The 15,515-nt window shown below is 39.5% G+C and overlaps 1 protein-coding gene across 2 annotated transcripts in view; it reads left to right on the forward strand.

The window, feature by feature from the left end:
- MICU2 (mitochondrial calcium uptake 2) overlaps window positions 1-14,752 on the forward strand; it is a 146,186-nt gene extending 131,434 nt beyond the window's left edge. For both annotated transcript variants that reach the window (XM_027652522.1, XM_027652513.1), the window contains exons 9-12: window positions 4,673-4,844; window positions 5,126-5,234; window positions 7,676-7,833; window positions 8,121-14,752. In XM_027652522.1, the coding sequence (XP_027508323.1) occupies window positions 4,673-4,844; window positions 5,126-5,234; window positions 7,676-7,833; window positions 8,121-8,225 (544 nt within the window). In that variant the 3' untranslated portion in view covers window positions 8,226-14,752. The remainder of the gene's footprint in view (window positions 1-4,672; window positions 4,845-5,125; window positions 5,235-7,675; window positions 7,834-8,120) is intronic.
- Window positions 14,753-15,515: the final 763 nt, after the last annotated feature.

Consider the following 15,515-nt stretch of genomic DNA (forward strand, 5'->3'; position numbering starts at 1 on the left):
TGATCTGTTGCTTCCAAACTTTTCATTGGTTAATAGAATTTTGCACCAGAAATATTGTTTAATCGTGGTCCCTTTTTTATTTCTGCTTTAGCTTGAAGGTCACAAATTGTATAACTATGCACACAAATCATGCCTTTTCCCTATCTACCCTGTTTCTTTCTTTCAGTATTTTGAATTCCTTGGTACATTTCATTTGAAACCTTTCATTTGAGAAAGCAGAATGATCCAGGCTGAACCCCACTGCTAGTGCTGACATTTTTGGGGGGCTGTTCTGTGTGTGTGCCAATGCAGGGATGCAGGATCTGTTTCAGGTAGCATCATCAGCTGGCAGCGCTTTAGCTGTGATTGTAGCTTGTACATTTTCAGTGGTTTTCATCTGGGGATTTGGAATTGCTTTGCAGAAACAGAGTATGATTGCTTCCTTAATTGTCTCTGTACCTACACTTCTTTCTATGTATGTACATATATAGACAGAGCCCTAATGCACTTAAAGAATACATCTAGTGCAACCAAGATCAGGCAGTGAGGAGGTGGAGACAGCAACAAAATCTGGCTTTGTGATATTCCTATCGTAACTCAATCTGAATATTTCCCAAATACTTAGTAAAGAGATTGAGAAGTCTGTTTCTTCCTTTCCTATATACTTAGCAAAAGAATAGCTTGATTAGTTTCTACACAATGGTTATAAATGAAAGTGAGGGGTTTGGTTTGATTTAGAAATACTTAGGACAGTAAATCAAAGAGGGGTTTGTCTGTAATTCTGAAAATTGTGAGATTGATTAACTATCTTAACGCTTACAGAACTGAATTTACAAGCATACATCTAAATGTTCTAAAGGTTAATGTCAAGCCTTTGTGATATTTTCTATATTGAGGTTTGAAAGTCAGATTGCAAAAAGGCAACTCGCATCTGGTTTGCAACAGTCTTTTGGTGCAGAGAGGGTTACCAATTCTTCAAAAGGACTTCAGTGTCCAAAGAGGAGCCACAGCAGAGTATAAATGCTGGAGTGGTATATCCACCACTATCTTTGTTGTTAAGTTTCCTTCCTACAAAACAGTGCGACAAGAACTGGTCAGATCTGTACTAGAGTGTTAAAGCTCTGCATAGACAGTTCAGGTCAAGAGGTGGAAACATTTCCATTAGTGTGTCATTCTACTATTTTGTGTTCCATAAAGAGTACAATGCTAGCACTTCTCTGGCTGGAGGGGGAATAGCTGCATTCCTGGGGTCTCCCTGCTTTTATTACATTTTCATTTCTTTGTGGTGCTTTAACACCATTAAAGCTGAATTGCCAAAAAGTCTTGAGAGACTCCCTCTTTCTATAGTAGAGCACATTACAAAATGAGGGGTAAGTCCTGATAAGGTTTTTGGATGCTGTTGTAGCTTGATAAGGAATTTGGCCATTGGCCTTCAATGTGGGTGTTTGAGAGAGTGTGCATAAAATGGGTTATCTTAAAGAAAGTACTGTCTGTTCTCAGCCTTTTCCCCATCTTATAAATTTATGATTTGCCTTTCCTTTTTATTTGGAAACTGAGGGTTTGCTTTTATTTTCAATCAACATAAGAGTATTCCCAGTGTAATTTTTTAATTGTAGAGCAGATCTATAATCAGAATCCTGTTCCTGTAGTTGAATTCTGACTCCCTTCAAAGCTCCCAGTCAAGTTCCCACTGACTTTGGGAGAGCAGGAATTTCATTCCTATGGGTTTTTTTCCTAATATCTGGATAAATTTTTGAGCATTTTCCAGCTGAAACTCATAGCAGCACTGTGATCCAGAAGATAACAAAAGCAAGTATCCCTAGTGGTGTCTTGACATTTATGTATCAAGTTTTACTTCCTAACCAGAAAGTTATTTTTAATAACTTATAATAACTTTCACTTGAAAAAAAACTCATTAGGATTTTTTAACTCTCACATCTGGGAATAAGAATGACCTAGAATGCTGATGCGATGACTCACAGTATTTTAATTTTTTTAATATGGGAAACTATCGCATAAACTTAAAATTGCACATTTCAGCTGCTACTCCGAGTAGCATTTGATACAGCAGAAAATCTTCCCACTCTGGCTTGCCAGGAGCAAGCCTACAAGTTGAAATGAACTTCAGTTAGAAGAGGGTGAAGAAACAAGAGCACATCAAAAATGCCACAGCCAAAACCTTCACTTTCTGCTCTGGCTTTGCTGTGCAGCTTGGTGGGTCACCTGCTCCTTCCTTATCTTGTAGCAGTGATTGATCTTTCAGCTCTCCTGCCTTTATTGGGTCTGGCTAGAGGGCAGGTCGCCAAGGCTTTTCTACTTAAGGAAATGCAATATTCAGAAAAGGTGGAAGAATATGCTTCTATGTAATCACCTATGGCTACTGACCGGTAAAGCAAATTACTGAGAGTTAGCTCCCCAAGATAAATAGCTAAAGACTCAAGACCTTAAGTCTGTTGCAAAATATATCTACCTTTCATAGATTAAAAGCCAAGAAAATAAAACATAGTGTCTTGTTTCCCTATATCCAAGTTCTAGGCATATTTCTGTAAGTGACCTCATTTTCAGCAGTTCTCTTCCTCCAAACCAGACGTTACATAGCTTAGAAATTACAGTCAAAGATACTGTTCAGCACAGTGACTTCCAGCTAAGTACAAGCCACACATCCCAGATACCACCTATTCCTTACCTGTGACGGCCACTCTCAAAATGCGGCCAAGTGGCCCTAGTCAGTCTCTGCTGGACTGACTCCATGCCTGGTCCACATGCCAGGTCCATGCTGTTCTCTCCCCCTGCACCTCAGCCTCCCTTCCCAGGACCTGGGGGGACTGTTGCAAGATGTGGGTGCAGCAGGGCCACTTGTGCCAACCCATGCAGCCAGGCTTGTCTCCCCGGCACATGCTGACTGCAGTGGTGGCCAGAGACTGTTCTCATGAGTTACAAAGAGAGCAGCTGGGTTTGAAAAGGGAAGAGTGCAAGCTGTGCAAGTCAGCTTTTGCTGCTCTGCAAGACAAGCGGCTGCCCGGTCACACTAGTGGCACTTACTGGTCCTCTGGTGTTTCATCTCCTTGTGAGAGGGAGAGTCGGGGGAGTTCAAAGTGTGTCAGGTCTTAAAGTTGACTCTGGAGGAGTATACCTTAGTGTTTGACTATACTGTGAGAGCCTTGTAATCCCCTTTACTAGACCTGAAAAATGCACATATAAAATGTGAGAGCATATTGTACCCCTCCTCGGTATTACTCTAATTAAACTCTAGCCTGAAACTTAAAATCATCTCCACTATAAGGCTTTCATTTACCTGCGTGTCCTGAGCTGTGAAGCATTTGTTTGCCCTTCATTTGCATGTGCAGCTCTACCTATTAGAAGAAAAAATACAAGAGAGAGCTTATGCCACAACAGCAGTCTTCAGCTAAGCCCTTACAGACTTCACAGAGCTTCGAGCTACTAATTGTCCAAGTGATCTCATTAAAGAACTAAAGATAGCTGTGTGAACTAAAATGCCATAATTTCAAGGGAAAGAATTCAAACCCAGTGAGGCCCTGCAAACACTGATGAGCAAATGAGCCTCTGCTGATACTGGCTACATAGACGCTTAACTGTCCTCTTCTCCAAATAATTTCTTCATCCCAGTGTAGGTATATTTCATTGCCTCCTGTCAGTAATTTCTGCAACTCAATAAAGCATGGTTCTTTCAAAATACTAAAAGTATTCTGGCAGGCACCACTATTTTTAGCCTTTATTTAAAAACCATTGCTTGTTTTTTGGTTGCCCCATTTCTGACATGGAAGTTATCAAATGGATCACACAGTATTGTCTTTTACTTTTTCAAAATTAATATTAGCCAGAATAAAGTAATGGGAATTAATGAGAATAATTAATGGCCATGTAGACCAAACTAGGGAAACTCAAAGCTCCAACTCTCCTTACAGTTCCAGTTCTGTACCTGCAGGTTGTTACTTGCTTCTTGCAATACTTTTTCTTTTCTTCCTAAATGAATGGGTGTCTCCTAAAAACCTTGATGTTCGCCCTTTCCTTTTTCAGCCCGTTCTTTTCTTACTTTCCTGCAACATCATCTTCTGTGCTCTTCTGAACTCTGTACATGTGAATTATAATCCTCTCTAATCCATCCTGTAGTGAGTGCAGAATTGATTTGCCAAACCTCTGTATGCAGTTATAATCTTTGAGGCTTTCAGTCATCTTCTCCTGCAGTGACGATTTCAAGTTTCCTCTTTTCTTTCGCCTTTGTGGTTACTAAGGCCTCATCTTTCTAGGCACCTTCCAACCTTGTCATTCCTCTCCTATTAATATGAAATCTCATAAATTATGTGTCAGGCCTTTAGTTACCATGTCTCTTTTCATCCATTCGTTATGCTGCTGCCTTACCAATTATTTTATCTCCTTATCAACGCGTTTTTAAACATTAGTAAAAACTAGATGGTCAGTGTTACATCGGCAGGTTCCCCTGGCAGCAGCCACCTGTGCGGGCCGAGAGCGTGCCCTGCTGGTGCCGATGTGGAAATGCAGCCCTGGGAATTAATCCACACGCGCCGGTAAAATCAAAGTGGTGATGTTTAAAACAACGATATTGATGTATCTCTAGTTCAGAGTTACTGTCTACTGCATTTAGTAGCCTATGTAGTAGTAGTGATACAGTGATGTGGATATCAACTGCTGGATAATATCTGTTTACACTTAGGTTCATGGAAAATCTGCAAACAGAAGTACAAGAAATGGAATTCATAAAGTTTTCAAAGGGTTTGAGCGTCATGAGAAAAGAAGACTTTGCAGCATGGTTGCTGTACTTCACTGATGAGGAAAACAATGAAATTTACTGGCAGAATGTGAAAGACAGAATCGAGGCGGGAGAGGTTGGTACCCAAAGCTTGCTTTGCTTTGCTTCCTTGTTTGTATGTACGTTTTCATTTGAATGTGAGTATCTAATAAGGTAACTAGTTACCAAAAGAGTTATTGCAGACCTTGAATTTTATGCAAATAGGAACTGATAATTTGCCAGCTGAGAAATGCAAGTACTGACAGTGAGTAGGCAATCGCACCTAAACACTAACTCCCACCTGATTTAATGAAATAGAATTATTGGGATTTGAATGTATTGTTCATTATATATCATCTGAATTCTGTGATACTCTAGAATATCAGCTTGGAAGAATTCAAGACTTTCTGCAAGTTTACAAATAACCTGGAAGACTTTTCCATTGCCATGCAGATGTTTACTGTAGCCAATCGTCCTGTGAAACGGGGTAAGTGCTGTACACCTGTGGTTTGGGGGTTTTTTTAAAGAAAAAATGTGGTTTTGTTATGGAATTAATAGTTGGTGGGCTTATGTGAAAAATGTGAGAGAGATATAAGAGGGCACCAAGAGAATTACATATTCTTGAGAGAGAGGTGTTTGGATGGAATTTGAACCAAAAAAGGCCAGAACAGGGGGATTTACAACTTCTGACTTTCGTCAGAAAGTCACTAGTTAGTCCAGCCTTCAGGAAGAGTTTAATTTCTGCAGCCTCTCTGGGTGGCTGTTCTAGTGCTTAACCAATCTCATCGTGGAGATTTTCCTCTTCTGTGTCAAACCCTTGCTGCAACTTACAATTATTGTGTCTTACCTCTGCACACCTTTGAGAAAATGGGGCACTATCTACTCTATAACCCATTTTAGGCAGTTGAAGGCTGGAGCAAGATTCCCCCCTTACACTTCTGGTCTTCCCAGCTCCCTCAGCTTCTCCCATCATGTGCTTCTGTTCCCAGCTGAATTCATGGCCCTCCTCAGTCTGGTTTAACAACGTTTTTCTTCTATGGGGGGAGACAGATTTTATTTGCACAAGGCATGTGAAGAGTGGAAAGAGGATGAATTAATGGGGAAATAATAGTCATCAGTGAGATGCAAGAGTTTAACTCACTTCTCTGTTAAGTATCCCATTTTTAAGTGCCGAAGGATAATGAGGCCATCAGCTGGTGTTAACTCTGGTAATTTTTCCCTGTAAAAACTCATTCCTAACCAACAGGCAGTTGTGACTCTGTTTATGCACTGAACCACACTGTGATCAAAAGCAGTCAGCTGCTGAGGTAACTCACAGATGTTCCATGTCTACATGTCTAATCCTTTCCTGAAACTCACTAACTTCTTTGTCTTGCTGTTTGCATATGTGTACATGTGTGTATTCGCACACATATTAATATTGATCTAAAAATAAGACAGTCTTTTAATCCTTCTTTTTTATTCTAGACTTCTTTTTCTTCTAAGTTCACAACTCATCTTTTCTGTCTGTTAAGGTACCCTTCTTGGTTTGAAGATTATTATCCTCCACTGTTGTAGGAGATCTTTCTCCTTTTTTCATTTTTTGTTATATTCAAAAAAAGTACATTGCTATGTCTGGATTTAAATTTAGCATCAAGAAATTAAACAGTTAACATCTTTTGAAAGACAAAATTAAGACTCTGCTATAATCATCCAATATGTCATATCCTTTTCAAATTGTGGTACATCCTGTTGCAAAAGGATTTTCAATAAAATTTTATTTAAACCAACTGTAAATTCTACATTTATTACATTTAAATTCTACATTTATTACATTAGGAATTGTTGAAAGAGACAAAAATTAGAGCTAAGTCAGGAATGCTACTTCCTTTAGTAAGCTTCAGAACTAAACATATTTATAGCACTATCTATAAAAAGCACTTGTTTCTGAAAGCAGAACCATGTTAATACTATATTTATGACTTCATGGGACAATTTGCTGTAATAATCTACAATACTGCTATACTTTAATAACCTCCAGTCCCTTCTTGAAATTCACACTTCCATGATGCCTTCAAAAATGCAGCCAATTCATATGTTGGGATTTTGCTTACTATAATAAACAACAATCATTTCAGTCTTACAATCTGCTGTTTTACAGCAACCCCACATTTCCTCATCTTCCTTGAGTCAAAACTCCAAATTCTGTACACCAAAAGTGGGGATAGTAGGTTATATCTGTAGGGCACATGGCGTAAAGAGAGACTAAAGAGAGAAGGCAAGAAAGCTGAAGACAAAGGTAGATCTTCAGAGAGGTGTGACGGCTTTTTCTGCCACAAATCCCGATAAACTCTTCAACTGTCATTTAAGAGAAGGTAGCCTACTTCCTTAAAAACCAGAGCTGCAGGTATATAAAGCCATGTGCTGTAAGAAGCATGTAAGACATGGTGGTCTGTGTTTCTACAGAGTTGCTGAGGAGATTTTTGGTTGAGGTGGAGCATACCATAAAATACTGTTCTCTGAGGAGAAGAGTCTTCTTGCAGAATGAATTGGCATGAAACTGGTTTGAAATAAAATGGTAGGGTTTTTAATGAGAGCATAGCGAGGCAAACACTTATCATCCCAATGCGCAGGTAGCACCCAAAAGTATGTAAGTTTTTAGCATGCAGCTATCTCTAGAAAAAATTATCACTCTTACTGTCATTTGAGAAGTAGTGCATTTCAAAAGTTTTTCATAAGATTAATAAAGGTAGTATTACAAAAGATGAAGCAAGCTCAAGAACGCATGAACTGAGACCTCCTAATAATTTAATAGTTCACACATCCCAAATTGTCCACTTAGGATACCCATGAGACATTGTAAATTGTACAGAATCCTGGTATTTATGTGCTTTCCATTTTCTTTACAAGTTCACAGTCACCTGTGATGTAATATTATGTCTTTACTAGCTGAGTTCAAGAGAGCAGTGAAGGTGGCAACGGGACAGGAGCTCTCAGATAATGTTCTGGATACTATCTTCAAGATTTTTGATCTAGATGGAGATGACTGCCTCAGCCACAGCGAGTTTCTTGGAGTCCTGAGGAACCGAATTCATCGAGGTTTGAGGGTAACAAGCTGACATAATTGTTTTTAAATATCACAGACAGTTACTACAACTATCTTGTAAATGCTTGTAGAAACAGAAGTAGAGTTAATGAATAGAAAAAAAAATATATTTTAAACTGGATATTCCTTGCTGCATATGAATCTAGGAGGAGTGCTGCCACCAAGAACTTGTTATTACACATATGAACTATGAAAGGAGCAGCACAGCATTACATATTGTATTTACATAATCTGGGAATGGGAGTCTTTTTTTTGTAAATGCTAAACACACTTTAACTTTATTAACAGGTACCGCAGCAGCAAGGCATTCAAGGTTACTGGAAGTGTGTGAAAAGAGAAAGCATTAAAGGTGCCAAAGAGGTGTGGAAGCAAACTGGGAAAAGTCCTTTTTAAAGCAGTCCATTGTTCTTTTGTTATAAGTGTTGTTATTTAGGGGAGTTTGTCTGTCCTGTTTACTTAATAACTGAATCAAAAATACTCTTTTTTTAACCATAGTTAAAGTTTCATTAACCCAGACTCTAAAGCAATAATTTTATCATCCAGTTCCAGTGCAATCAGTTTGGTTTACAGAAATGTTATCACTTTTGACCTCCATACAGAAGCACTCTTGTTCTAGGGAATAATGTCATTTACTGCTCTGTGGAGTTTGACCCTGCACTGTAGAGCACAGAATACACAGGATTTAATAGTGGCCCTAGGCCACCAGCAGTATCATCTCCTGTTGAAGGAGTGGACATCATCTCAGTTAGCCACTAGCACAGCAGTTCTCCTTCTCTGGCAAGGGCAGAGGTCCAAAAGGCAAAATCCCTAGCACAATTCATTTGAATTCGAGTTATCCTGTATCAAAAAGCAAACTTCACATGGTTCATTCTCTCATTGTTGATCTGCTCATGTGCAGGTTCCTGGTGCCTGATTCCACCAGATCCTGTGTGGATGTCTGGTTTGTCTACCTTCATGATGATTAATCATTATGATTAAACTGGAAATACAAGACTGTTGATGCAGGCTTTAAAAGTTGCATGTTGATCAATGAATGTGCATTGACTCTCTCAGGCCTCTTCAACAAATACTACAAATGACAAGCAAAAATCCTCATTCTGTCATAAACAGTGGTAGCTACAATTTGACTCATAACTATTTTGCTCTAATTATATTGTGGGAGAAGAATGTGTAACAAATAGTTGCTTTATCTTACTAAAGGTTGTGACAGGGATTGCTGCAGTATCTCGGGAATTCAAGGTTATAATAAACAAGTGTTGGGGGAATAATGAGTCCAATGAAAAAGTAAATACAAGTGTTTATTACTCCAAATGCAAAGTTAGACCTATGATCTTAAATAGTAAAACAAGGAACAAATCAAAACTAACATTTAGCAATTACAGATGAACATTTTTTAGCTATAATGTAATGTGCACAGGTGTGCATGTTACGTGTTTTGTTTTTTCTACAATCTCAGGGGCCGATAGTCCCAGGTCCAAATCACTCTTCCTGGTTGGCTACTGTGTATAGGAGATAGACTTATCTACAAAGGTTCTTCCTCTTTCCCCCTCTCAGTTGTCTGACTTGTCTTGGCTGGGATGAGAGCTTAACCCTTCAAGACAGTTTTGTGATAACAGAGATAATAGACTCAAAAAGTAGATTAGGGAAATGTCTCAAGAAAAACAACCAAGAAATCTCACCAGTCAGTGAGGAAGTATCCATTCCTTTTTTGCATATGTTGTTCTTAAAGTTGTAAATAAGCTCAACAGGAGGTGTTTTGTTGTCATTTTTTTGGGTTTTGGTGGAGTGAGTCTTGAAAAGAGAGGGGAAACTTCCATGGCAGATAAGACATTAGAGCAGCTTTCACTCAGAGGAGGGACAGGAGAGGATGCACTGGGAAGCCCTAAAGGTCCCACCTAAGGTGTCCTGAGATTACAGAGAATGTGTTTGGTGTGTTGGTAGCTGTCAGGCAGCTTTGTGCTGAGGAGAAGCCCTACTGCCTGAGCCTTGGTATGGTGGTTTCCTAAGGAACAGAGCAAGAAGCCAGCAAAGCACCTCTTCCGTCCATGGGCTCAGCTTGGAGCTTTAATTTAAATAGTGTTAAAGGGAAAATGCTTGTATTCCTGTCATCTTTGGACATGGACCCAGAACAAGAGCACACCTGTGGGGGAATACTGAGACTGGCTAGAAGATCAGGCACCAGTAACGACCAAGGATCCCTTTTCCCCCAGGAAACAATCCAGATGAAGTAAACAATTTGGAAACAATCCAAATGCTACTGCTACGTGTCAGCCTCCTCCTCTCAAACTGAACTCATGCAGTGTGCTCTGCGGGCAGCAAGATATCAGATGGCTGGTTTACCTTGTGTGTTTGGAAGTTGCTTGTTGCTGCTGGTGATGGGAGCTAAGACTAAGAGGTAGCTAATGGGAGCAAAGGTGGGGCAGGGGCACTGGCACCACGGCACCACAGCCAGCTGTGCATCACCAAATAATCAAAAATATGACACAACTGAGAAGGAACTTCACAGCAGTGTGTGTGTGTGTGTGTTCACCCAAAGTGTGCTTTGTGCCAGCTCTGACTTTAATGCAAGGCTACCTTTTATTTGTTGCTGTTAATATTTTGGCAAATCGTTATTACTTTGGAATGGAGATTATTCTTTAATATTTTAGTCTGTGTGAAGTTAATAGGTTTATGATGTTTGTTATTGCTTTTGTGGTTTCCTTTGTTTACTAATTACTTGCTGCTTACAAGCTGTTTGTTTTTCTTTTGGAAAAATCAACTCATTTAGCTTTAGTGTATCTAGAAGTTTAATTCCTCAGTGCTCGTTTGTATCTAGGTTTGTGCAATGAGCAGTATCTGCTTTCAGCAGTTACTAAAAATGGGATTTCAAGTTTTATTTTTTAGCAAAAGCTTTGGTGTAAAGTTCAGAGGAAAAAGAAAAGAGATATTCTTGTTTTTTAAATTATTTTCATGTGCCTAGTAAAAAAAAAAGAAATTAAAAGATTGATTAGGAATTAAAATAAAGTTATGAATCATTTTCAGAATTTACCAAGAAAGTGCATCCAGGAAGGAACTTGTTTGAAGGCCAGGGAGGACTTGTCTATCAGGCTTGAAGAAGCCTCTGTTTAATTTATAGTTTATTGTTATTTGTCTTAACTAAAATGCTTTATAAAACAATCTTAAAGGAATTTCTCATTTTTAATATCTTTAATTGAAAGAGCTGTTTGTGTAAGTGTTTAGATAAACATTGTCTTTTAAAGAATGCATCATAATTTTAGTGTTCAGTGTTTTAGTTCCTTTTAGTCACTGTATGGTATTTGCAACCTGAGTGTCAGCATTACTCAACACAATTTTGTTAAAAGTTTATGCCAGCTGCCAATCTACTAAATATATCAACTACGACTCTTTTAAAATTAGAAACTCATCCTCTGAATGGAAATATATAGAAAAACTAAATAAAATGGATTTTTCTAAAAAATTTACCACATGTGGAACAAAAATGAATACATTGCACATTGCAGAAATCTCAAAAATTGATTTAATGTATTTCAAAAGGAGACACAAGGGCGAGTCATTCACAGCATATAACTCATTTATAGAATTTTAGTTGTTGTATCCCCATAATAATACTTTATACGTTTCAGTTTGTTTAAAGATACTTGTTTAAGAACCATTTATTCTTCATTTCCAAAGGAAGCAAAGGCAAACATGCAGTGTGATATACTAGAACTAACAGAAACTTATTGGTTGTTTCTAGAAATTAATTCTGGTGACTTCATTTGTACAAGCCTCTTTCTGAAAGCAAAATTCCCTCTGGATTCAAACCAAGTTGGCAGGTTTTAACAAAATAATTAGGAGTACATATTCTGCACAGAAGAACTGAAAAAGAAAAGCTTTATCACAGTGTTATACATCAAAAGCAAATCTCTCAATTACTCCATCTCCTTTGGTGTATTGTCGTGTTGCAGAGTTCAGATGGGTCACCACTGATCGTGCCTGGAAACACTCTGATCTGAACTCAGGTATTATCAGGATCTGTTGGCTTGTCAGTTACCCAGATGTTATCCAAAGGACGAACAATATGTCCATTCCTAATTTCAAGCTTTTGGTGGAGAATATGTAAGGTCTTTATCATTTTAGGGATTATAAATATTCTGCGTCTGGACTTCCAGGTGTCTCAGAGCTCATGGAGTTTTGGGTGTAGATACCAGACCATGTCTTGGCTCTGAAAAGTTTACAGATTACGCTTCAGTTACCTACAAAGCAGAGACAAGACAGTCAAATAAACAAAGCTAGGCCATGGATTGTGGTTTCATGTCCAGTGTGTATAATGAAAAAGGATCATTGTCCAGTAAAGGACTAGAATGGTAACAACCCTGTTACTTAGAGGAAGTATTATAAATTTCAGGTATATTGACCATACTTTGACTAAAACATAGAAATGGATTAATAAATGTACATCAAAATTTAAAAATACGGTTTTCTTCTCATGCAAGAGTTCGCACAGGAGGGTGCAAGCATGTCTCGTGCCTTCAGTTTTAATGTTTCGTATAAAACAGTCACAACTGGGTCAGGAAACTTCTCCAATGCAGAAAAAAATCTTCAGTCATTCTAAACAGAAAACACATGTCCAAATGATGCTGTGGTCATTATTTGTGAGATCCAAGATGACAAAACCTGTAGTGGACCTGGTCACAAGGGAAGCATGAAGATAAATGTGGTGGATGTAGACACACACTATGAGGCCACCAGAAACTCCTACAGAAACTGAAGATGTCACCCAAGAAGAAGTAGAAGGCCCTTTGCAGGACAGGAAACCTGAGAGGCTTGGCCATGCACAAAACTAATCAGTAAACATGCGCATGTCTCTTCACTCTCCTGCTTTTTGAAGGTTTCCTGTTGGCTTTGTTGATTAAACAATTCCTAGTTGGTTCAATAATTTAAAAAAATTGCGCAACATATGCGAAGGCAGATTTTCCATTAGGCTGGTGGTATTGGCTTAGTTAACAATGTTTTCAGTTCATTAACTGGAGTACCCTAGCACAGAGCTCTGCTCACTGTCCTCGGGAGCCAAGCTGCTGCTCCTGCATGCCAGCATTCCCCTGGAGCCTGCTCAACAGTGCACCTACCTGCATGCTTTTAGAACACCTCATGCCCTGAAAAGCAGAAAGCCATGTTTTTCCCCACCCGTGTACCCAATGTGAATTTAGGTTGGATATTAGGGAAAATTGCTTCGCATAAAGGGTTGTCAAACTCTGAAACAGGTTGGCTGGGGAACCTGGAAGTGGTTGAGTCCCCATCCTTGGAGGTAGTGAAAAGACATGTAGATGTCTTTTCAGTGGCACCTTAGGGACATGGTTTAGTGCTGGATATTGTGGTGCTGGGTTGGACTTGATGATCTTAGAGGTCTTTTCCAACCTAAACAATTCTAGGATTCTCTCCTGCCTCAAAGAGTGACCCGCCTCTCCATGCTGATCAGGTGGTGAAAGTAACGTGGAAGGCAATGGGCTGTGGGAGGGTGGACATGGCACCCTGCAGAATGCTCTTTATGATGGGCATTATGTTGGCCACGTTTCAGACACACAGGTTTGTAACGCTGGGAGGAGGGATATTCCATGAGGATTCTTCTCATGTGATTTCAAACACAAGCTAGCTGCTCTGCTCTGAAACATCCTCTGGAGGGCCTGGCTGTTCTCCATGACTGCAAAGGGCACACAGAAGATGAACCTCACTGGACTAAACCTGTACTTTGGGAATGCCACCTTTCTTCATTGTTTTTAATGGCCCCCAGATACAAGTACTTGCATTTGGCCACTTTTTGTTAAATTGATGTGCTATTTTATGTGAAGGGTGAAAACTCTTAGAGAGGAGCTGTTTTAAAACTGTTGTGAATTTGGACCTAAAGGAAGTAGATTCTGAAATCAGAACCATCCAATGACCAATTTCCTGGAGAAAGGATGTACTACAGAGGTGTTGCACCACAACACTGTATGTCTCAGGTCCACTGCTTTAGAGGAAATTTATCAGTTTTAATATTACCCTATGGAACAACTGGTAGCTCTAAATCACCCCCAAGAAAACCAATTGTTTTAATTTAACACTTGCCAATAAAGTGTTTGAAAATTCTTTTTTCTGGATACAGATTTTTTTTTAATTATGTGGCATCTAACTGTGTTTTAATCTACTTTGAAACTGATACTACTAGAATGACAAATATTACTGAAAACATTGGGTACATCTCTTAAATAATGCACAGAAGGCAATTCCTAGAGCAACAGCAGATGAGTCACAGGGTAGATGATTACATTTGCTATTGAAAAGAAAGGATAACAAAATGTGATGTGTTGCCACTAATCTTTAGAAAAGGAGACTAATTAAATAATAGGTCCTAAACTTAAAAGAAACAAACCTAGTAGAAGAAACAAAATGCTATTAGACTAAAGGAAAAATTCAGGAAACATGAATATCACTGAACAAAAGTAAACTAGGAAAGCAAGGAATAAATCAATATGGCTGAAATAAAATTTTTCAAAATGCTGTTTGACCAAAAATGCATCTTCACGATTTAGAAATTTGACGTAACACAAACAAGGGCAATTAGTGACTTGCAGTTGGTGTGTACAAGATTACATGAGCTTTACTGGAATGTGAAGAGCAAATACTTGCACAATCTCAGTTGGTTTTATGTCTACATCAGAAACATGAAGCCTCCAAAAAATTGACTTGTCTCATATTACAAGAAATAGAATTCTGAATGAGACAAATGATCATTTTGCATCAGTGTCCATCTAAGAGGCTGTTGCGATGCTTCTGCCTGGGGATTGCATGATTTTGGAATTCAAGATGAGCTACTTTGAGAGGAAAAACATACAAAAGCAAAACGGAGATGAAATTGTTGTAGAATGTAAGGTCTAAATAGTAAAGAGAGAAATTCTGAACAACTGGAGAGTTTGCAGTGTCTTGCTCTAGGACCAGTAAACATCTGGAAGACTGTGAAATAGACCCTGATTGGTGCTGAGGCTGCAAAGGGAAATATTTCACTTCTCTTATAGATTTTTTTCCTGTGGCTAAAGCAGGTGGGCAGCCAGAAATGGAGGTGTGATGTGAAAATGGACAGGGGACATTTTTTTTTCGCTATTTGATAGTCATGGGATCCAATGTGATTGTGGTGAGCAGCCATTCCCATGTGGCATTCTCAGTTCCTGTTCAGCTTCCCAAAATTTGCTCCAAATGTCATCATTTGTCCCTCCCCACATCTGAGGCGGCAGGGTTTGCACAAGCTGCACTGCAGCCATTTGAAGCCAGACAGGCCCTTGGTGATTTCTAGCAGAGCTTCCTTCATCCTGCTTGGTTTCTATCCAAGGAGCTGTTTTCTTCTCCAGAGGTCCTTGTAGAGATGTCCCAGGCGGCTTTCAGAAGTGGAAGATATTAGTTCCTGACAGCTGTGCCAAGGGGCTCCTCGTGCAGCATAACTCCTCAGCGGGGGGGGCGGGGGGGGGGGGGGGGAAGGGGGCTGTCTGGGTATAAATAATCCCTCTCTGTCACCTCACAACCACCTCGATGTTGTCCTTGTTTAATTCAGTTTCACTTCAGTTTCTGTCATTACGGAAACACAGCCCCGGCTCGGCCCCTCCTGCAGCCGCCAGATGGCGCCAGAGCGCCGCGGGAGCGGCGGCGGAGCCGGGGCGGCGGTCTCGGCACGTG

This window comes from Corapipo altera, unplaced genomic scaffold (genome assembly GCF_003945725.1).
Source record: "Corapipo altera isolate COAL_440 unplaced genomic scaffold, ASM394572v1 0, whole genome shotgun sequence".
NCBI lineage: Eukaryota > Metazoa > Chordata > Aves > Passeriformes > Pipridae > Corapipo > Corapipo altera.